General features: G+C 41.4%; 1 protein-coding gene across 1 annotated transcript in view; it reads left to right on the top strand.

Moving 5' to 3' along the window:
• SI (sucrase-isomaltase) overlaps positions 1-24,569 on the top strand; it is a 143,387-nt gene that overhangs the window by 37,436 nt on the left and 81,382 nt on the right. Inside the window, exons 13-27 of the mRNA XM_048507076.1 lie at positions 964-1,077; positions 2,635-2,719; positions 4,466-4,583; positions 6,597-6,768; positions 7,941-8,057; positions 8,147-8,301; positions 9,383-9,467; positions 9,701-9,757; positions 10,676-10,800; positions 13,086-13,174; positions 15,583-15,632; positions 16,202-16,363; positions 18,263-18,412; positions 21,682-21,888; positions 23,223-23,377. Coding sequence (XP_048363033.1) covers positions 964-1,077; positions 2,635-2,719; positions 4,466-4,583; positions 6,597-6,768; positions 7,941-8,057; positions 8,147-8,301; positions 9,383-9,467; positions 9,701-9,757; positions 10,676-10,800; positions 13,086-13,174; positions 15,583-15,632; positions 16,202-16,363; positions 18,263-18,412; positions 21,682-21,888; positions 23,223-23,377 — 1,841 coding nt within the window. The remainder of the gene's footprint in view (positions 1-963; positions 1,078-2,634; positions 2,720-4,465; positions 4,584-6,596; positions 6,769-7,940; positions 8,058-8,146; positions 8,302-9,382; positions 9,468-9,700; positions 9,758-10,675; positions 10,801-13,085; positions 13,175-15,582; positions 15,633-16,201; positions 16,364-18,262; positions 18,413-21,681; positions 21,889-23,222; positions 23,378-24,569) is intronic.

Here is a 24,569-nt window from a genome sequence, read left to right as displayed (position 1 = left end):
AATCTGCCCACACCCTGATCTGCCCACACCAACCCCCACCCCTGGGAGGGGGGTCTGGGGGTGCTTTTCTGCCCCCACATGTTGCCAATGGCACACACACGGGGCACAGCATCCTCACCCCACCCCATTGTAACTTCACCACTGGGCATCCCCATAAGATTTTAAAGGCAAGAGACATTGCCTCTGCATCACAACCCTGGCATTCCACATACTTGCCGGAGTTGAGGCTGAAAGTATGCGGCTGTTCCAAGGTCACCCAGCAAGTTTCCATGTCAAAGTGGAGATTTGAACCTGGGACTTCCATATCCTAGTCCAGCACCTTAACCAAGACACCATGCTGGCTCTCTCCAGTTCATGCTACACCAGAGAAATACATTAAAACTGATCTTTGATCCTGGCCTACATCCAGAGGTGGAATCCAGCAGTTTCTCACAGGTTACCAAGAGTAGGTTACTAATTATTTGTGTGTGCCGAGGGGAGGTTACTAATTGGTGATTTTGCCACAAGATTTTTGCCTTAGTTACGCCCCTCCTCCCAGCAGTACCGCGCAGAACTTGAAGCAGTCTAGCAGAAGGTGCACCAGCGTGCGTGGCAGCCTGCACCTGCGTGCATTCGTTTCCCGCCCAAGGACCGGCGCAGCGACTGTGTCCTTGCCACAGTCCCACCCAGGAATGCCCTGCCCCAGGAATGCCCGGCCACACCCCCATTGTGCCCCACCCAGCCCCATTGGCACTACGCCACAGTTTGAATCCCACCACCATAGGAACCTGCTACTAAAATGTTTGGATTCCACCACTGCCTACATCCCCATGGATCTGTTTCAGTAATATTAATGCTTTTTTCTCATGCAAGAAGGCTTCTTCTGATACAAGTGGCTGTTATGCCCATGGAAGTGTCTAGTTTTTCCAGAGACTTCATCTTCCTGCATAATTGAAGTTTCACTGATTTCATTTTCTACTGCAGGTATGGCCAGGAGAGTCTGTCTACCCAGATTTTACAAATCCTACTGCTGTTCAATGGTGGGTTGACGAATGCCGTCTGTTTCACCAGACCCTTCAGTTTGATGGACTATGGGTGGTATGTACTATGGATCTTTTGAAGTATGCACAACAAAATATATTTTAATGTTGTTTATGTACATGTTACATGCAGTTTGTGTCTTTGGCTTTGAAAACAAAAATATTAAAAGCTTACTACTTTAGCATGAATGAACCCTCTGCCAATGTCAGTGAATTTTGAATGGGTGGTTTTTTTTTCTAATTTAATGACCTAATAACCACATTTTGAGTCAAACTAATCCCATCTAAAATTGTACCCAACACAAAGTGATGCTTTCGTATATCCTCCGTATACTGTTAGCCAGTCCTGCTTAGCCGTTCCTCCCTGTCCCAAACAACACACTGTTGCAGTGAGGAGAAGAGAACGTTGTTATGGTAATGTCTCATTAGATACTCCTTAAATTGGAACACAAATCCCATATTCCATACCATAAATTCCTGCTGGTGATCATGGAACTTGATGTTTCTCTGCCTCCTGAGCCAAATCAGGAAACAATGGCAGGAAAATGGATATTCCATTGTCAGCAAAGGACAGCAGTTCTGCATCTAACCAGCCTTTCTGCTGTCTGTTTGCTGTCCCCTGTTTTGGCAAAAAAATTTCTGTTGCTAAGGAATAGAGAAACCTGCAACTTATAGGCGAAGGGGTCAGTCTCTGTTCTTGAACAGTCAATCAGGATTTCCTGACTTCTAATGTCAAGTGCATGCTAGGATTGTGTTTCCTATGATATAGTACTATTGGAGCCCAACTGCACTGTTTTTGGACCTTCCATGGGGTCAAATAATGCCTTTCTGTATATGGGAGTTATAGCTGCAATCTGGCTGCCTGTGGGTAACTCCTGTAAGAAATAATGTGTAGTTTGGCCCTAAGATGTGACAACGTGGGTACTGTGCCTTAGATGGAAAGGTGGGCTGGGCTGGAAAGGAGAGGTCTTCCAGTCATCTGCAATCTGTTTTTCACTGCTGCAAACCCTGAAACACCCCACAGGATAAGAAGAGGGGAAGGGAAGCCTGGATCAACTAGTAGAATATGTTTATTAATGACTATTTCCATTGTTGTCATAATGAAAATGATACTTTTTCAGTTAACTTTTTCATTCATTTAGGGACCAGTACAGAGTTCTAAATTAATCTGCCCAGAGAGAGGGGGGGGAGGGAGAGAGAGGGGGGAGGGGGAGGGGGAGAGGTTGAGACTGCTCAGGGAGAGGAGAGGAGACTTGCTTTATTTTTGCTAAAGAAAATAAGGGCCCTCTTTGAAAGGGAAAAGGACATACCCTTTAAAAATTGTCTACTTTTTTTCCAAATACAAATAACAGATATCCCAGTTTCCATCTCCTAGAACCAAGCAGGGGTTTGCGCAGTGAATCCCTTCTCCTGTTGCACAGTTTGGCTCTAACAGATGAAGAGCTATGATATTCTTCACCTCAGTTTGAGCCCTTTGTGTAAAGTCTACTTGCTAAAATGGGAAACATTATTCAAATTAATTTGATAGCATTTCAATTGTGCCTAAAAGAAAATTCAGGTTAACAAAAACACCAATTGTGTAATCTTGTATATCTGCACATCTTTCCCCCCCTAGGATATGAATGAAGTATCCAATTTTGTTAAAGGTTCAAAAACTGGCTGTGCACCAAACAACTTAAATTACCCACCTTTTACACCAAGTAAGTTGTTAAGTGAAAATTCCATTTTTTTCATAGATCATGAGGATCTGCAAGGTTGGCTTTCTTCATACTTGTAAAGGAGATATTCTAAGAGGGCAATTCTAAACAATCTATAAACATGTTTTAAAAAGGTGCTTTAAGAGAAAACTTTAAACGCTTTGAAACCTCATTTTGTTGTAGATAATGGTGTGTATAATCTAATGAATGGTGCCTGTAGAATGGAAAGAATTTGATTGTATCTCAGCATGTTAACATTTGCTGTCATATAATAACAACATTTTATTGAAGTGTTACAAGCAAATCTGATTCTGTCTGGGTCCATCTCTGGTTTTGTTCGAGCTCTCTTTGTATTTTCACTGGATTTTCCCGAGCACTTTCAACATAAAGATCTTTCCTTATATAGCATTAGTAGATTGGCTAGACTCTTCATGCACAATTCTTTTTCCTAATTTGTTGTCTCTAGAAATGTATGCCCTCTGTTATGTGCTGTGAGAATTCCTACCATACCACATGTTCCTGCCTCCAATCTCTCCCTTTACTCCTACATTGTTCTCCACTTTGGGGCAGTGGAACAGCTACAAGGGGGTGGGGGTATGTGCACCATGCCCCAGACGCACGCCTGGGGGGCCGTGGGAAATTTCCCCAGGCCCCAGGCCCCTCCCCACCCCCTCACAGTGCCCCAGGCCCCAACCCCCTTCCCATACTTACCTTAGTTCCTTTCCTTTCCCTAGAACTTTTTCAGGCTGAAAAAAAAGGCCTGTTCACAATACAGGCTAAAAACAGCCTGAGACACTAAAGTTCCCAGGAGACCTTGGGGCTCACAAGGTCTCCTGGGAAGTATAGTTCCCATCAGGCCATTTTTAAGCCTACACAAAGCACCAGCGATACTTGGTCAATGATAATGGGAAGCAACAAAGAAGTAACAAACTGATGTTTGTTTAAACGGGCTGTTGCGGATTTGCTGGTCTGTGCAGCTGTGGTCTGTCAGTTTTTGTTCCTAACATTTCGCCTACATCTGCGGCTGGCAGGTGCAAAGTTAGCAGGAAAAACTACTAGACTACAGTCACAAAACCTGAAAAACCCAAACAGCCAGTTGAATCCAGCCATGACAACTGTAGACAATCCATTGTACATTTAAACTCATGAATTTTTTTTCTTGCAAGCAAGTAACATTGCTAGTAAGAGCATTCGTGTGCTGCCAGTGTTTTTCTTGTGGACCTTTCTCTACATATAAAATTACTTTTTTTAACATTTCCAATCGATTAGTGATATTGCACTTGTTTTCTGAACTTTCATTGAAAGCATCCATGCCCTTTTCGATCTTTTCAGTTACGTACTTTGCTTGATATCAGTGCATTTGGCAGTAGAGCACAGTTTCACCTGTGCAGATGTTCAAACAAAAAAGAGGTGGCTTTTTGATGCCACTGTTGCCATCAGTGATGTACGGGAGAATGAAAATCTGTGCCAGGGTAATTGCATATGTACAGAACAGGGGGAAAAAAACCCAATTGTAATGCAGGACTGATATAGCAGAGGTGCAGAGCATTCGTCATAAAGCCAATCTTTAAGCTTGCTGATCAACTGCACACAAATTCACGAGTAAAAGCAGCACACAGAACTGACCTCTAAATATGAAACTACTAATTCCTGCACATGGGATTTTAGATGCAGAAATATTCAACACCCCTTCAGTATCTTGAAGTGTTCCGTCTGCTTCAAAAGAGCACCCTCTTTCTTCTCCCACAGAGATTCTTGACGGTGTCATGTATTCAAAAACAATTTGCATGGACGCGGTGCAGCACTGGGGCAAGCAATACGATGTCCACAGCCTCTATGGACATTCCATGGCAAATGCCACTGAGCAGTAAGGCATTGCTTCGTTATCCTTTTCTTCTTTAAGGTTCATTTGTATGCATGCGGCCTGCACCGCCAGTAATGGGCTCTGGGAAATTCTGCGTTGAAGTTCAGTTTGAAATGTTATTGTGCAGGGTCAAAATTCTACTGTCACCTGCAATGAAAGCAACTCCGTGCTTTCATACGCAGGCTCTCCATTCCGAGTCAAACAAAATTGGTAGTGGGAAGTGCCATCAAGTCACAGCTGACCTGTGGCAACCCAATAGGGGTTACAAGGCAAGAGATGAACAAAGGTGGTTTGCCATTGCCCGAGTCTGTGTAGTAACCCTTGACTTCCTCAGTGGGCTCCCATTCAAGTACTAACTAGGGCTGACCCTGCTTAGCAAATGAGATCTGATAAGATTGAGATAGTCTGGGCCCGTGGTGGCGAACCTATGGCACTCCAGATGTTCATGAGCTACAATTCCCTTCAGCCCCTACCAGCATGGCCAGTTGGGGGCTGATGGGAATTGTAATTCGCCACCACCTGGGCCATCTAGGTCAGGACGAGACAAAAACACTAGTCTCAAGAGTCCAGCTTTTCTCAGTTCTCCCCTTCTTCATCTTTTCTCCCCTGCCCCCCATTGAGATTTGTGTGTAATGGGTTGTCAAGTTGCAGTTGACTTATGGCAACCCAGTAGGGTTTTCAAGGCAAGAGAGTAACAGAAGTGGTTTGCCATTGCCTTCCTCTGTGTAACAGAGATTTACTCCACCCCGCTTAAAAGAAAAACACTTGTACTGGCTTGATATCTTAGCAAATTCCCAAGGCATTTCCTCTCTCCTCCCCTTGGGGGGTTGGGGGTGAGAGTTAACTCAAAAACACCTTTTTTTGTACTATTTAGTTAGCCCGTGATAGAGCCTATGGTGATTAACATACCTTTGACACAAGTGATTTAAACACAAACTAGGCCCTTTCTCCACGGGCCATTTACAGTGGCAAAAACGTCATCCCTGAGCAGCCGTTGGCACAGGCAGTGCTGCTGCAATGCAGCAGCGCCGTCCTGTGCGGCTCCGAGCGGCGTGAATGCGCCGCTTTCCACCTCCCTTCCCGAGGGAGGTTTTTGGAAAGCGGCACCTTCCCATCGGCGCAATGCGAACTGCACCACGCCGATGGCGCCGCATTCCCCCAGAGGTCAGAGGGCAGCATGGGCGGGTTCCTGCAGCCCTCCAGACTGACACTGGAGGACGAGGTGAGTGGGGGGCGGATGCAGAAGAGGTGGCTCCATGCGGAGCTGCCTCTTCTGTACTGGCCTCTGCGGGGGCCGCTTGCACGCTCCCGTGTGAACGGCCCCCTCCCCTCCACCGGCATAATTTCTGCTGGTGGAGAAGCGCCCTTTCCGCTGTGCGGCCTCTCTATAGGACAGAAGCTTAGAAACATGCTATTGTGCTTCTGATTGGATATGAGCAATTCAGTCTTTGCACCAGAAGCTGCTTTATGCTTTAAAGACCTCCAACAAAGTGAATGTGTTTGCACTGCTGATATTAACTGTAGCCAATCAGCTCACACACAGATGAACATCCCCCCATTCGAAATGTGTGCATGACATTTTCATGGAATCAACTGTCTGTTGTGAGTTTTCCAGGCTGTATGGTTGTGGTCTGATAGTTTTTGCTCCTAACATTTCACCCACATCTACGGCTGGCAAAATATTAGGGAAAAAAACTACTAGACCACAGCCAAGCAGTCTGGAAAACACACAACAGTCTTGCATTTATCTCTGTTAAACTGCATCTTGTCTACATCTGTCCATTTTTCCAATGTATCCAGTTCTGATGGTATTTTATCGATATCTTCTGCAGTGTTCATTACTGCACCTAACTTGGTGTCATTTGTAAATTTAACAGGTAGTCCCTTCACATCCTCATCATGATAGCTGATAAAAACATTTAACAGCTGACATCTGTGCACCAGATTTACTCCTTTAAAATGCTTCTCAGCGTTCACCATTTTTGCACTAATTCTGCAAATTCATTGTTTTTTTAGGGCTCTCAAAGCTATTTTTGTCAACAAAAGAAGCTTCCTGCTCTCTCGTTCCACTTTTGCTGGATCTGGAAGAGTCACCGGACATTGGACAGGAGATAATTTTGCCACCTGGGACAATATGAAATGGTCCATACAAGGAATTTTGGAATTTGGTCTCTTTGGATTCCCTTTTGTAAGTTTCAACACACGTCTAAGATTCCAGTCCAATTTTCACTATGTCGTCTGTTGTGGTTACAGTCATGTAAGGTGCCTTTTCTATGATTATTACCTGTTAATCCTTTCTTCTGAATATATCTTCTTATGTCAAGATCAGGAATATACTGCATTATTCTTGAAAAACTTGGGACCAATCCCTATGTCAGCGTATTACAGTCTGTTTGGTGCTTCACACTTCTCTGTGTTTATGGTTGCTTACAGGAAGCAAAGTAGGGTGTTTCATTTGTTTGTTTGTTTGTTTTGATAATCATTAGCAGTGGACAGCCATACATAGCTGATAGACTGTGTTATACTAAGATGTTCAAAAATAGTGTACAAATGCTTTAGAGCAATCAAATAACAGACATCCCTAGATCTACAATCATCACATTTTCTCAAAACTAATTTCCTGGTCTGCTTCATACAAATATGTGTGTGTGTATGTAAACACATCCCTGTTAGTTTGCTTATACTTTCCCATACTGGGTTTAAAAACAGGCCAAGGGACAATTAATAACACATATAATGTAATGGCAGCAAGTTATGATAAATAACAATGACAAGGGAGCAAGAATTACCCCTTCTCTTTTTCACTTGATCAGTACTGAACTCCCCAAGGTTGTTTCTTAAGTCCAGAATCACATCAAGAGCTTCAACCAAAAAAACATGCTATGAAGTTTGACGTTAAGTACACTAAACTGCAAAATGATAAGCAAAAGGCATTTCAGAGTGTTTCTACTATGTCACCATTTAATGTGAGAATAGATTATTTGATCAGACAACACAGAAAGTAAATTTTTTCCTGTTCTTAAAGACTAGTCACACTGTCCATTTGGGGAGGAGGACAGGATATTCAGTCATCTTCACACACACACACACACACACACACACACACACACACACACACACACACACACACGTATGTATGTATGTATGTATGTATGTATGTATGTATACACTTATTTATTTAAATACATATGTCTATATATGTATGCACATGTATGTACATATTTATTTATTTAATTAAATTTCTATACTACCCCTCACTCCCCTTATGTACATGTTTAAAATGTTATTAGAGACAGAAACTTTACATGGACTGTTTGTCACATGATCACATTTGGGACCATATACACATTTCTTTTTCAGATTGGAGCAGACATTTGCGGTTTCATTGACAATGTCTCAGAAGAGCTCTGCAGGCGGTGGTTGCAACTTGGAGCATTTTACCCATTTTCTAGGAATCACAATGGTGAAACCTATGAGGTCGGTCCTTCCTTTCAAATCAGATTACCTTTATACTTTGTAGAAATCCTCTTCTTCCAGTTGATAACGATTGCCCCATTTGCTTCCAGCCCAAAGATCCCGCATATTTTGGAAAGGATTCTCTTCTGGTGAACTCAACCAAGCACTATCTGAACATACGCTACACTTTGTTACCATATCTCTACACACTCTTCCACAATGCACATACCAAGGGAACCACTGTTGCAAGGGCAGTCCTGAATGAGTAAGTTCGGTGGTGTCTTTTAAAAGAAAGGATCTTGTATAGTGGCTGAAAACCCTTTTGATGCTATTTTGTATTTTATATTTGAGATCCATAATAACCTATAATAATCCTACGTGTGTGCATGTTTGTGTGTGTACAGTCACTATTCTTTCATCTGAATCTCAGTCTTCTTAGAAATCAGAAACAGATTAATCATAAGTGCCCAGTATGGATGACCTGCCCACACACTGACTCTCCATGCGGGAAGGAAGAGCAGGCTCTTCACTTGATTGGCAGGTCACATGGAGAATTTAACTCTGCTGAGGAAGTGATCTCATGTACCAACCATTTCCTCTACATGGTCACACTCTGCAGAGGACCAAGCAATTATGCAGAAGCAGGGGCAGGCATGCTTGTGCCCATTCTTTGACCCTGTGCGATAAGTCACAGTGTAAAGGTGTTTGTACCAAGCTATAATGTTACATTCATTAGTAGTTTCAATTCAGAAGATATATAATTCTTTACAATCTATTATTTTCCCCAATTCCCACCCCACCCAAAAAAGCAAGAATATTTCTATAAAAGAGCCAAAATAATTTGGTTTGAAATTTCAGTGTTGATTTCAGTGTTGACTTCAAGCATATTTAAAGATTTTAAGTTGTTCACAGTTCCAAAAGTTTAAAATTCCAAGTATGCTCTGGGGATTGTAAGGAGCTCCTGGATTTAGTTCGGTTTTAGTGTAGGTAGTCATTGAGTGTACATACAGCTGCACACATAGGCTAAGTTCATGTTACTCAATGACAAAGCTTTTCAGACCTTATTTAGCCACTGGAAGAAATTGAGTCATCAAAGGATTGGTATAAATTTGTATTTATGTGTTCGCCCAGAGAATGGGGGAGGGGGGTACATTACAAAAATAGAGTCAATCTCAGCTGCAATAGGTGATGCCAAGGAGATCCATATCCCTCTGAGCTTTGTGAGAAGCAATAGGATAGATTCTATTGAAATAACGACATATGTTTTCTATGTAAAGCATCAGTCCTAACCCATGATAACCTAATGATAAAAATAAAAGTAACATTAACCATCTCTTTTGATTTAGGTTCTACACAGATAAAACCACCTGGGACATTGATAAGCAGTTTTTGTGGGGATCTGGACTTCTTATTACTCCAGTGTTGGATCCAGTATGTATATTCAAGCTTACTAATCTCAAATTTATATTTTATTTTAAAATTAGACTTTTTAAAATCAGTAGGTGGTTACCTTATATATAAATTAAATAATGCAAGTACAGTTTTTTAAAAGGTTGATTTTAGATTTGTGTGTACACACACACACACACACACACACACATTCACCTGTATTTCACATTGCCTCCTCATCTGAATCAATGAATGTTTGTGTGTTTAAATTCCAGGGTGTGGTGACAGTGACTGCATATATGCCGGATGCTGTGTGGTATGACTATGAGACTGTAAGTGTACAACTATTATTCAATTACTAGCAGTAAAGCCCATTGTACAAACAAATACAGTGGGCTCTAAAAAACTGTTGGTGGGTTAATGGCACCCACTGAGGAAGCCAACCTCTACTGTTTTTCTCCCCTGCTTGGCCCTGCAATCTACCACAGAAGTTCATCAAGTGCTAAAGATAACAGTCTGAAGGTTATACAGAAAACTGAGTGAATAGTTCAAGAACCAAACAGTGGGAGGGAAAAAACCCTTTAAATAAGCAGCCAGGGTGATGAACCATTATCTCAGATGTATTTACACAGAGCATGGGAAATAAACCAGTCGAACTTGAACTCTTAACACAGCAAAGCAAATATTTTATTTATTTTATTTATTTATCTTCAAATTTATATACCGCCTCTTCCCCCAAGGGCTCTGGGCAGTGAACATCAAACTAAATAACAATACAGGCAGCAGTTATAAACAATAAATATGATATGGGATGAATCTCACTATTAGAATGAGGGGATGAATCTCACTATTAGAATGAGGGGTATAACTGATCCCACTGATGGGATGAATCTCACTATTAGAATGAGGGGTATAACTTATTTCAGAGAAATAGGGAAGGAGGAGCAGCAGAATTATTTATCAGGGTTGAATACTGCTGTGAGCAGGCCCATGACTTAAATCCTGGAAGCCAGGTTGAGAGCGTCTGGATAAAAATTCAGGGGGAGAAAAACAACCCTGATCTCATGGTGGAGGTCTATTACAGACACTCAAGCCAGACTGAAGAGTTGGATGATGCCTTCCTGGAACAGATGTCCAAACTTTCAGAAAGGAGAAAAATAGTTGTAATGGGAGATTTCAATTATCCTAATATCTGGAGATTCTGGGTGCATTGTACAGATCTATTCTCAACCCACTCACTCTATTCTCAGGGCATAAAATCACCATGGAGAAAACAGCACTGTGAGATGTATCTTCCAGAAGACAAGATAGGTCTTCATCTCAGAGGAGGTTACATCTTTCCTACTCAGCAACCAGCCAACACAACTGTTTACAGGTACTTTTTGAGAACCAGTCTTGGGGCCTTATTTATTTTGAATATTTTCTTATTCATATGTCAAGTATTTAGCAATGTTTTGGGGCAGCCCCATACAAGACTTCAGGTGGCTGGCCACGGCAACATGCTCCCCCCAAAGGGACTTCCTGGCAGCATGTGAAAGCCTTCATGCTACCAAGAAGCCCCAATAGGAGTTAATAGACTTACACCATCAAAAAAGGTTACATAAATCTAAATGCTCAGGCGCTGGTGTAATGAGTCATTGATGAACGCTCTTTAGGATTGGTCAGTCAATCAATTGCAAATCCATCTGACAGTAACATTGTCCAGTCCACATTTTGCTAGCTTACTTGCAAGAATGACATGGAGCACCTTATCAAAGGCTTTATTAAAATCTAGGTATACTACATCAACAGCATTCCCTTCATCTACCAAACATGTCACTCTATCCAAAAAAGAGACAAGATTAATCTGGCATGATTTGGTTTTCAGAAACCCATGTTGATTTTTAGTGATCACACTGTTCCCTTTGAAGTGCTTACAAGTGTCTAATGATCTTCTCCAGAATCTTTGCTGCCATTAATGTCATTGGTTGGCTCCTCTTGTTTCCCTTTTTTTGAAAATGGGAATAACATTAGCCCTCCTCCAGTCCACTGGGACTTCTCCTGTTTTCCAGGAGTTCTCAAAGATTATAGCAAGTGGTTCTAAGATTCCTTCTGTCAGTTCTTTTAATCCCCTGGGATGTAGCTCATCAGGGCCTGGAGATTTGGAATGTAATAATTGAAGGGTTTAACCTATTTCAGAGAAATAGATCAAACAGGAAAGGAAGAGGAGGAGTGTTATATGTCAGCTGTGAGCAGGTCCATGACTTAAATCCTGGAAGCCATGTTGAGAGCGTCTGTGTAAAAATTAAAGGACATAAAAATAGGAGTAATCTCATTGTGGGGGTCTGTTCAGCCCAAACCAGACTGAAGAGTTGGATGAAGCCTTCCTGGAACAGATGACCAAACTTTCAGAAAGGAAAGTACTAGTAGTAAAGGGGGATTTCAGTTATCCTGATATTTGTTGGGAGTCAAGCTGTGGAAGACTGTCAGCTCCAAAAATTTCTCACTTGCCTTGCAGACAATTCCATGGTACAGAAGGTTGACGAGACAACAAGGGGATCCGTTATTTTGGATCTGCTCTCAACCAACAATGTTAACCTGCTTAGTGGGCAATGCTATCAATAATCAGGCCTATATAAGTTGACAAACTATTCAATTTTCAATGTTTCTCTGTATAATGGGATTGTGATAGCTTTTAAGGTGTCCAATAGCTTTTAAGGTGTCAAACGGCTTCTTTTTTTAAAAAATTGTTTTGCTTCAGCAAACTAATATGGTCACCTTCTAATAATGGTCTTTGGCTCCACACAATAAATGCTATTTTGCATTGTCTGGCCTTAGTAATGGCAGGAGTACTGCAAACATAAGCATTTAAAAATAATTGCCAGATATTTCAGAGAGACATAGGAAAAAACTGAGGTATGATCTATTTGTATTTTTACGTGGAAAGTGGCTTTATTCTTAGGTTTAATATTTGCTGTGGGATTTATTAGCGTCTGGAAAACTGAACAAACATTTTCCTGTGAACAATCTCACAGTAGTAAATTTGCGATGTTGGTATTCTAAGAGCAACAATCAGAATGAAAGCTGGATTGAATCTGCAGTCACTGGCCCTTTCCGCACAAATCTCATAAAATGTTTGTGAAACATTTGTAAAATGTTTTCAACCTCCCACTCTCATCCCTTTGTTTGCATTCACCCTTTTCAAACAATTTCTGACTGCTATTTTCTGTTTTTCCCTGGTGTTTTCCTACTCTGAACAAATCAGTGCTTTATGCTTCAAAGTGTCATATTGCAGTTCCCTGGGACTTCTGTAGTGGACACTGTGATGATTAAGCCCTCAAATATCCCCAAAAACCCTCTGAAATGCTCCAAAAACAGGGCAAGGAGCTTCTGCAGGTGAAGTGATCTAAAAAATAGCCTTTTAAAGTGACTGCACACAAGTGAAACTTTTTAAAAAATGTTTTAGCCAAAAGGATAGTTAGAAAAAGGGATCATTTAAAACATTTTGAGGCTGAAAATAAACATTTTTTTGGGGGGGGGGGAACTGTGTGGAATTCCACGCCAAAACTTATTTTTAAATTCTGAAAATGTTTTTATTTGTGCTGTGCGGAAATGGCCATTGATTGACCTGCTGGCTGGAGTTGTAAATGCAAATTAAAAAGTGTTACTTTTTTTAAACAGTCGCAAAAATCCTATGGGACTTATAATTGCTTTAGATGACAATCAAGAAGCAAATGGAGAACTCTATTGGGACGATGGTGAAAGCAGAGGTAACGACGCTAATGTTAGAAGCTATTTGGGTATAAACATCGATCCATTGCTTTGAATCGTTCAAACCTATTAGTAATAATTCATAATCCAATTAAGGCCAGGTCAGATTCTGAAGCCTTCTTTTATGTGTATTATTCAATGGCATATTAAATTGTTTTATACTTATACCCACCCATACTTATACCCATACTTATACACTTAGTTACCCCAGTTTCCTAGTCTGTTTGGAACAAATAATTTGAATTCATTGGTAAATTGATGAAAATCTACTAACGAAACAGTACTGGTATCATTCTTCTGGATTCTCAAACACTGAAGCATCAGAAACAGCAGCCACTGTCATCAACCATAACAGAGTAAATGTTATTTGAAGAGAAGAGGAACAGAACCTTGAGAATGAGAGCAAAAATGTGCTACAACAGTGAAAATTATGAATGTAATTAAAACAAATGAAATATATCTTCCATAGTAGTCTTAGATTGTTGGAATATATAAAGAGAATTATATTGGTATCAACTCTTCAAAATTAATATCCAAAATAAATGTATAGATTTCTTGAAAAAAGCCTCTCTCTTCTCTCCTTTTGTGGTAGCAGCACCCAGAGAGAGAGAGAGAGAGAGAGAGAGAGAGAGAGAGAGGAGGGGAAGAGGGTTTCAGTATCTTGATCCAAAGCCACCTTGAGACTCCTTATGGTTGAGAAGGCAGGGTATACATCTGAACTTATCCTCCTCCTCTTCTCCTTCTCCTTTCTATACACACATTGTCAGTGGCATAAGGGCAGAAATGTTGGCACTGTTTGCCACTGTCATGCTATTTCTTGCAAAGAGGCCTCATTATTTCATTTGTGTATGAACGTTTTTCATGGAAAATGTGCTGGTTCTAGTAGGATAAATGGTTCTCTGGCAACTGTCTTTTTTCTAGCTGTTCCATAGCTTTAAAAAAGCTTTGTGCAATAACAGTTACATATCTTGCCTCTGAAACACAATTCATTCCTTTCCCCTTGCGCAAGAAGCGTGGTGCTGTGGATAACCTTTCAGGCCATCTCCAGTCATTTAAATCTCATTAAAGCTTGAACTGCCTTTTGAAAAACAACAACAGCAACGAGGATGATTGGACTGATAATTGCCACAATAAATATCAAGTGCCTTGGGCTGTATCATGTCACAATGAGAACATGCTTTGATTCTTTCCAAGACCTAAAGTAACTGGGTTTTTACTGTACCATTTTTTTAAAAAAAAACCAATAAGAAATGTTATCATTTTCTTAAACAAGACTTTCTAAAGAGTTATGGGATTTTCCTTGCAGTCAAAAGCATTTTGCAATTTTAGACTTTGCTGGCAAACTTTTTCAAGTTATTTTCAAGGTTTTCTGTTCCGTTAATAAGTCCAAAATGGGAATGCTTAGTAGAAAAGGAGTAAAAGACCCCTGAGGCTGAAATTAGGTTGCCAGTGATTGTTTTGGGCAGACCGGGGGAGGTTTGGAGTTGAAAGCATGTATGGTGGACTTTTGTTCTGATCCTTTCCTGCTGGTCCCCACTGGCTCTCCATACCGCCAACACTACTTCCTTCATTCCTCATGCCACCGCTTTGTCAACACCTCCTCTCGTCCTGTCCTACTATCTTTCACCTGGTACTCTCCTCCTCTTCCTGCCACTCCCACCACCTTGCTCCTTCCTGCTGTAATGATGTCATTTTCCATTCCCCAACCTTTCTGATGCTTTTTTTCCCCTCTGCCATTTGTTGGAATGTCCACCAATATCTTACAAGATCATACAAGCATGCTTTACATGCAAGGACTGAAATTGTTTCTATGCCTTTGTTTTTGTTTTTCATCTAGCTATTGATTGATTGATTGATTGATTGATTGATTGATTACCAGACTTATATACCGCCCTTCCCCCGAAGGGCTCTGAACGGTGCACGACATAACACACACAAAAACAGATGGAGTATCAAACTAATACAGATCATAAACCAATATAAACTCCAAAAACATAAGTGCTAAAAACCCCATTAAAAGCAGCGTTCAGTGCAATACAATAAACAGTATAAAAAACAGCATCCTGCTGCAAATAACCCATTTTTTTAAAAAAACCCTCCTCAACCAAGAAAAAAAGGAGGAGCAAGGCGATGGGTCCCAGTGGTGGTAAAGGGACCCTTTAGACCCACTCCTCATATGTAGAAACTTTCCCCCATTTATACATGGCCCTGCAGTGATTTTTGTTTGTGTTCTGAAGCTATGAAAGCGGCAACATTGGGATGAAGTTGCATTTAGTATTTGCTTTCTCAGAGTAATTTAAATTACTAAATTACTGGCTACACTGCTACCGGTATGAATGTGATAAATTTTTGCCACATAATATGCTGTTTTAAAAAATCAACTGTATATTTCATTCCCAATATTTAGATGCATTTTCATCAGGAAACTATCTCCTCTATCAGTTTAATGTAACAAATGTAAGTACATTTCAGTTTTGATATTGTCTGCATATTTACTGAATATTGAAATGTTTTCCAAATGTTTTATATCTGTATTTCTTACCATATGATAAAAGAGTTCAGTATTCTGTGGTAGCTAGAATTCGGGCAGTTGACAAATCATTGTTTGCTGACTGACCTGCTATAGGGGTGGATCCTAGTTTGCCAAAATGTTTATTTCCCTATTCCTAGAGACCCCAGGGGCGTCTAGAACTACATGCCTACTAATTTTGATTACCTCCCCACTCCTGCACCAAACTGTGTCCCAAACTTGAGCTTCACTCACATAAGGGTGAAGGGTGCAATTTCTTGGTGTATTGTCCTATATCACAAAGCATGCTGTTCTGGTGAATTCTGTAAATCTTAATTTTCACTTTTTTAGGGAGAGGTGGGAAAAGCACTTTGAATTGTCTTTAAATGTGGAAGTTCTAAATGGAATCCATTATGTTTCATATTTGACATTAACTGTGTGTTATATATAGATATAGATATAGATATAATTGAAGAGGTACAATAGCAATAAAATCAGAAATACCTTGTTTTTTTAGGAAACCTTAGTGATGAATCCAGTACACAGCACCTACCAAGATCCAAACAGCATAATGTTCGAAGAAATCAAAATTATTGGATTACCTCTCAAACCTACACAAGTGACTGTGAATTCAAATGCTGTGCCTGCCAGCAGTGTCAGTTACAATGCCGGAGATCAGGTAAATATTGCTAACTGTTTAAATAAATATCAGGAAATGAAGTTTTTTAAGTAGGCTTCCCAAGTGGCATAGAATCAGAGAATTTTTTAAAAAAAGAGACAGCTAAATGCAGTGGTGTACACTAATTTGCATGGCTGTAATTAACACGGGCCTTGATGCCAAAGGTAAGCATTAAGCAAAATTCACTGTTGCAGCTGAAAATTGTAGCATTTCCTGTTTTTCCATTGCTTCAAAACAAATTTATCAGTGTTCTGATTTTATCACATTATGTGTTTCAATTGGCTGCTGCTCAAAGTGGCCCAGGGTGGTGGAGGTACAGGACATTATGCCATTAGGACTTGGGTGAGTTCTACAGGAGCAGGATGAGCATTTAGCAAAGCTAACATTCAACTCAGCCCTCCATGAGGTAAAACTGTCAAGCAGCTATTTAACCATGTGATTATCTTCAGTAACCGGGACTTCATGTCAGAATATCATAGTCATCCTATGCATTGCTCCGCAGATACCAAGAGACAATTAAATTAGAAACTAGTGTCATTTGAATAGCTGACTGGTTTAGTGCAAAGGGAAGCACAGTTATTTGCTCAAGCACAACAGAGTCATAGGCTCATTCCGCACATGCAGAATAATGCACTTTCAAGCTGCTTTCAGTGCTCTTTGAAGCTGTACGGAATAGCAAAATCCACTTGCAAACAGTTGTGAAAGTGGTTTGAAAACGCATTATTTTGCGTGTGCGGAAGGGGCCTAAGACTCTGTAATGTGGATCTTATTGGTAGATCTGCAGAAAATAACTTATGGGAACTTTATGACCATCAAGGCTTGGAGGCGAGTCAGAGCTGAGATGTCTGCAGGAGGTTGACAACATAACAGTTGTTTTCATGATGTGTTCCTTAATTCCGGACATAGAATCATAGAGTTGGAAGAGACCACAAGGACTATCAAGTCCAACCCTCTGCCATGCAGGAACACACAGTCAAAGCACTCCTGACATGGAATCTTCCAGCCTCTGTTTAAAAATCTCCAAAGAAGGAGACTCCACTGCTCTCCAAGCCAGTGAATTCCACTGTTGAACAGCCCTGATGAAAGTTTTCAGTCTCAAGTGAACAGGCCACTTTTTCCAGCCTGCACTTTCAGGCTGAACTAAGGTAAAGGGGGGGGGCATAGGGGGCAATTTTCTGCCCCTCAGGCATGCGCCCAGTGCAGTGCACACACCCCAGTCCCCTGGTAGCTCCGCCTCTGCTGACATGGAGTTTTTTTGGAATTAAGATTCTGAACTATATATGTAGGGCACAATGATGCTATCTTGGTTCTAAACTCCAAGGCAGTGTGAGAGTACCCTGAGAGGCCAATGAAAATTATTATGGGGCTGGTGAAAATCTATAATTCCATTTAATCTACATTCCAATAAATGCTGAGACACCAAAGAGGCTACCTGTAAACTGATGTCAATTAGACTAAGATGCTAATCGTCAGTATCTGGTGGCAATACAGGCACATTATTGCCTAAATGATTAGTAATCAGGAATTTTCTCAAACTCAGATTTTAATGTCTAACTACAAAATATGTACACATTTACCCTTCAACTATGAAGGATATAGGCATTTTGTACATACATGGAAAATGCATTGAATCAAAAGCTGATTGAAGGATCAAGATCCCCAGTGCAATGCGATTATTTTTCAAGATATTCTTTATCTTGAAAAGAAAAGACTTCAATGATCCAAGGATTCTTGATCCAAAGATCAAGACCCCAATCCAATGTGGCTGTTTTTACTAGGTAGGCTTTATAGGTAATGGATTATATATGTATTTTAACCTAGAATTAGCTTCTGACAAGAGGGATGAGGAAGTAATATGCAGCTATTGACCAAAGAGGGCTTTTATTTTGATTTTCAAAGGTTGCCCACATAACAGGTCTTCAACTTAGATTAGGAGATCGACACACCATCAAATGGAACCAGATCTTCCAAGAAATTGACAGGATTGATTGTCATCCCTATCCAGATGCAACTGAAAGTGCTTGTACTGCTCTTGGCTGCATCTGGCAGGTAAGCAAGAAAAACAGTTCTTGTCTCGATTTTTTTCTTGTCCAGTGGCTGGAGATTTTATTGTTTACCCATAATCCTAGTTGGTTTACCCTAAATAATACTAGAATGACCATGCATGCTTCTTGAAGCTCTGTACAGCTTTTGGGACAGTTGGAATTTGTGTGGTGTGGTGGGTAAAGTTCTGGACTAGGATCTGGGAAGATCCAGATTCCAAATTGCCATTCTGCCTTGTGAAGTTATCCGGGTGTTGTTGTGACCACTACTCACTTGCCATCTAACCTATCTCACAGTTTCAGTATGAGGATAAAATGGGAACCAAGCCATGTATGCCACCCCAAGCTCCTTAGAACATGACAAAGATAAATAAATGTAGTAACCGTATCCTTTTCCACCAAAAGATCTGATTGCATTCAGTAGTGGTGCAGGGTGCTTCCATAGTAGAGAATAGTCTTAAATGACTACGAGCATTATAACTTGGATGCTAGCAGTGGCATAGATTGGGCTGCCCCAGCCCCCCCACTGTGCTGCTTCAGAGAAAGTTTAACTTACCAGAAGCAGTGGCCAAGTGACCAGTGAGTTGGGGGGAGGTGAGCAGGCAGGAACAGCAGCAGGCCGGGCTTGGTGTTTGTGACAGTGGGAAGGTAGGTGGGAGAATTAGGAGGCTGTTGCCAGGCCTAGCAGGGGAGGGTGGCTTTCCACGGCTGTCCTCCTGGGCCCAGCTTGGTAGTTGGGCTGGGGGGAAGGAGGGAATGAAGAGGCTTTTGCTGGCCCAGTGGGTGAGGGTGGCATGCTACCTCTGTCCCACTAGACCCAGCTTGGTGTTTAGGGGGTTGGGAGGTGGGAGAATAGAGAGGCTGTTGCCAGGCCTGATTCCAAGAAGCAGACTTCTTTCTGTCCTCACATCTGCTATTATGCTTTGCGGAAATGACCTGCAATCAATCATGTCATTACTTTACTGGAATGAAGTGGATAATGACCAAGTAATAACCATATCAGGAGATATGTGATCAGTGTTCCAAAGGCTTTTTGGAAGGAAGGAAGGAACTAAAACACAGCCAAATGAGCTGCCCATGTTATCTGAGAAGCAGTGAGGAGGTGGAGAAGATGGAGGAGGAAGAAAGTGCTTAATTCTGTCCTCTTGGCCATTTTTTCCCTAATTGAAACTGACCCTCCTTCATTGCTTTTCAGCATATGGAAATAATATATGGAGGCATTGGTATATTTCCCTCTGGTAGGTAAAGAAAATCTCTGAGGGCCCAGTTTTGATCAAAAATACATCCCGAGGGGAAAGGATTGAACTTTTTTTCTCCTGCTAATTTACCACAGGGGAAGGAAGAAAAGAAGCAGAGTTTGGATTTATATCCCCCCTTTCTCTCCTGCCGGAGACTCAAAGGGGCTTATAATCTCCTTGCCCTTCCCCCCTCACAACAAAACACCCCGTGAGGTAGGTGGGGCTGAGAGAGCTCCGAAAAGCTGTGACTAGCCCAAGGTCACCCAGCTGGCGTGTGTGGGAGTGTACAGGCTAACCTGAATTCCCCAGATAAGCCTCCACAGCTCAGGCGGCAGAGCTGGGAATCAAACCCGGTTCCTCCAGATTAGATACATGAGCTCTTAACCTCCTACGCCACTGCTGCTCCTGGCCAGGTGAGTAAGCAGCAGAGCAGTGGCTGCTGCTCCTGGCCTTTCTCTCAATGCACATGCAGGTGGCAAGAGGGACAAGGAAGAACACTAGCAGCATTAGCTGCTCTTCGGTCAGCCCTGTCTGCCTGCCTCAAGCTGTGTCTGCTTGCTGTTGCCGCCCACAGGGCAAGTGAGCAAGCAGTCGGAAGCCACAAATCTTTCTCCTAGCTTCCATCACCCTTCATTCTCTTGGAGAAGACTGGCAAGGACAATACAAGACACAACTACAAGCGGCTATGTACGTCAGTTGTGGGCTTCCTATTCAGGCAGGGAGAAGTGATGCTGGAACACGATATGCGTGACATTAATCTGGAGATGTTCATAAAGATTTGGGTTCAGTCCTGTATTTGCTGCTTGCTCTGCAGCCAAGTGTAGCAGGTGAAATGTTATGTCTAACAATTTTATCCCCTCACATAAAATGTCGAGAATCTTTGAAGATGCTACAAGACTCTTGTTTGTTTTGTGTTGTCAGACGCTCTTAAGAACTTTCCCAAATATTTTACAAAGATCTTGCAATGTAACCAATGGCCACAGAGGTACGATACAAGGCCAGCTCATTTATTCACTAAACATTTTATCCTGTCTTTCTTTCAAAAAAGATCAGGCAACCCATAAATGGAATTTTCTTCTTCATTTTATCCTACTGTCCTGTAACCAGTCGAGACTGAGAGAGAATAATTGGCCCAACGTCACCCAGTGAGTTTGGTGGCAAACAGGATTTGAACTTGGATGTTCTCAGTGGGCTTGCCAGCCCCGTGCTTTCAAGCCCTGGAAGATTTGGGAGTGGGGCAGAGCCTGGTCATTGTAAGTCCAGAAGTGATGTCACTAAATCTATGACACTATAGAAATTTCTCCAATTTCTGTGTTCCATTGCAGACATGGTGACATCACTTCTGGGTAATAAAACTGAAGTGACATTATCATGTCCCTTGTGACATCCCCCCCCCCATAATTTTGTCCTTCTATTCAATAAATTGAACCCAGGGTGTGGAGGGACAGGTGCAAGAGATTGCCTGCTGCAGCTGGTCTGCTAGCATGCCTGCTTTCTAGGTCGAGTCAAACAGTCTGACCAGTACACCTTATTAGCCAGACACTCATCACACATACAAATAAGCTCATATGCTAAGATGTGAGCCTTTGCCACTTAGATACATGATAACTAACATTTTCAGTGAACTGGTTTGCAAAATAATTCTGATTCCATGGTACTGAAGGATGCTTATGAGCATATGCAGGAATCTTCAGACTTTAAAGGATGAACCTAAGACCTTATTTATTGTTAGCCTACTTTCCTGGCTGCTGATTCCTCATACAAAGAAAGGAATGCTTTCTTGGGAGAATTATGGGTGAATTCCCTTGTGTTTGTTTTTCCCCCAAGCTTCGTGGGGGATTCCCATCAAAACATCTGAGTTGTTTCTGAGAAAGCTCAGTAGAAATTGAATAATGATCAGTTGTGATGTGTATGTCAATAGTATAACCCATTACTGGTTGACACTGGATGTTGATAAATTCCTTAAAGTAATTTGTGAATCTGTCTGAAAATTCTTTTCCCTGTCTTTCATTGTCACTAAATGTGTTTTCATTTCCAGACAAATGTAACTCAAGGAGTTCCACACTGTTACTACCCTCGTACCTATGGTTATAGAGTCAACCAGGTTGTATACTCATCTTCTGGTTTAGTGGCAAACCTTGACGGAAACAGTGCATCTGTTGCACACTCTAGAGCAACAATAACACCGATTAACACACTTCGCTTGGAGGTGAAATATCATGAGAACAACATGCTTCAATTTAAGGTAAATCCTTTGAAATTACTGCAAACTGATTGTTTTAGATCCAACCAGTTTTTTAGCTGGTGAAAAGGAATCAAGAAGTCCCCACAACAACTAACAAAGAGGCAAAATGTGGGATTTGGGGACCTCCACAGACAAAACCTTATGGGGTGGGAGTGTAATAAAGACAATTTAGGGTGCAAAAAAGAGAAGGGACATCAGCTGGGTTCCTGAGATTCCTCCTCCAATTTGTTACATCTCAACTAAGTTGGGACAAAACAGTAGGAGTAAATAAGAGTAGTTCAGAGTGGAATTGGTTGCCAGGGTGGGGGGTTGAGCTCTCCTTCACTGGCAGTCTTCAAGCAATAACTGGACAAATATTTGTCAAGGATACTTGAGTCTATACTGATCCTACATTGAACAGGGGGTTGAACTAGGTGGCCTAAATGGCCTCCTCCAACACTATCTGTCTTCTAGTTGATCCTTACAATCAGATGGTTATCAGCTCTTGACCTCCTCCTCCAGTACTTTTGCTTGGTCCCAGTATTACAACAAGGGAAGCTATACATAGCAGACCCATACCATTATAAAATATCAGCACAGCTTGTCCCCTACCTAGTTGAATGAATTCCACTAGCCATGTATGGAAGCCCATCAGTGGCCCAGTCTTTTGCAGCTGGCATGGATCTACAAAAAATAGGAAGTTGTAAAGTACCTGGAAAGCATGTAGATACATTCAGCCTTGTGGGGCATGTTGTACCACCATGAACTAGAGCACCACTACCAGAGTAGAAAGTAGATCCGGCATGCTATTCAGGATAGTGAATCAGGGATTACAGCTAATGCTGAAACAGCCTTGTGCTTTCTTGACTAATCTAACACTGTTATAAGATTCTGACTTTTAAAGGTAGATTTTCCATAATTGATAGGAGGGAAATTACTATGTAATACAAGCTACTGGTACCTATTATGGCAGAGATCTCCAGCCTGGTATCTGTGGGCACCACGGTGCCCACCAACATCTTTCTCAGCACACACCAAGTATTTTTATGAAGTGGGTGAGGCCAGGTAGGGCTTTTGCCTAGCAAGGCCTTTGATTGACTATTGGACATTTGATTAATTGTGCAGATTTTTTTAAAAGTTGCTTTGGCAGCTGCTACCACCACAGTACCAAGATCTACATTGTGTCACTGAAGTTAAACTGTGGCAATCATTTTGTGTCTGGCTGCACTTCCCGTGGCAGCCATTTTGTTGCTGTACCCACCAGGCTATGTCAGAATTTCAAATGTGCCTGCAGTCTCATGATCCCCAACATTATGGGATCATGTTATATACCTATTTTCCTTTTTTCTTTGCAGATTTATGACTATAGTACCCCAAGATATGAAGTCCCAGTGCCTCTGAATCTCCCCAACACTCCTGCAAGTGATCCTGTGAATCGTCTCTATGATGTGTCAATTCAAAACAACCCATTTGGCATCCAGGTTCGGCGCAGAAGCACTGGGACAGTCCTGTAAGTAAATATTTCATGTAATAGGTAATACGTAATGGCAAAATAAACCAAGTTGCTTTCATTGTTATCCTGACCCTAGAAGAATAGTTTCTCAGACCTGATCTTATTCTCACTTTACATACAGTCTCAGAATCATGTATGATTATACATATGATCCCATTTCATCTTCTCTGAAATCAGCACTGCTCATTAGCTGACCTGCTCCATCTGTTGAGAAGCTCACAATGTTTTAATTCAAGTTCTTTTCGTGGAGTGTGCCTTGAAACCAAGCCTTGTTACATTCCCCACTCCATATCTTACACACCCTATAAAACCATGGAGGAAATGCTAATACTGCTGTTCACTGGCTGCTTTGTCAGAGCAAGATAGTCCTTAAAAAGTGCTCCTTCGTTGGAAGTAGTCCTTAAAGAGTACTCCTTTAAAAGTGCTCCTTCACTGGGCACTGTCAAAGGTAGAAAGAACTTCCAGCTTCCAGCCCAGCCCGCCCTACTCTCACCAGTGAAAAGGATGAGGGGAGCTTTTTGCCCCCTTCTTCTAGCTCTTTTCAACCCTCAGACATGTGACTGATTGCAAGTCCAACTGCAGGCCCACAGCTCAACAGTTATCAGGCGTATCATGTGGCTTGACCCTGTTATTTAAGTCAATGGTCTGTGAAGGGTGTACGTCTATTGAGGTCAGCACTGTTATTGCAAAGATGTCAGTACAACATAAACAATCTACTCCTGTCAGTAGACTTCACTAGGAAGTTGAGTTTATTTTTCTTATCAATTGTTTCAGTTGCTTCTGTCACGTATACTGCAGACTGTGCCACAACTGTACTGTACAAAAAAACAATGGGACTCTTGAAATAGCTAGATCAAAAAAAGAAAAGAAACTTTAGTACAATAACCTTCTTTCAAATTATTTTCATTTTGAAGGCAGAGAATTGTAGGCCAGCTCTTATGTGTCTTTGAGCATAGTGAGCAAATTAAACGTGTGCACCTGCCAGCTTCTGAGTTAACCAATTATATTAAAAAGTTCATCTTGCAGACAATGCAGTGGTTTGTCTTTCGTTACAATCTTGCCTAAACGTAGACTTTTAATGAAATGTATACTAATATGTTTCTTCGTATGGAGGTTGTTTCATTTACCTGACTTCTTGTGCCAGACAGAAGTTTTAAATAGTAATCATGAGGTCAGCTGTTCTTGATAT

Source organism: Sphaerodactylus townsendi, linkage group LG08 (genome assembly GCF_021028975.2).
Source record: "Sphaerodactylus townsendi isolate TG3544 linkage group LG08, MPM_Stown_v2.3, whole genome shotgun sequence".
Lineage (NCBI taxonomy): Eukaryota > Metazoa > Chordata > Lepidosauria > Squamata > Sphaerodactylidae > Sphaerodactylus > Sphaerodactylus townsendi.
Note: the sequence above shows the minus strand (reverse complement) of the source record. Positions and strands in the feature narration are given on the sequence as shown.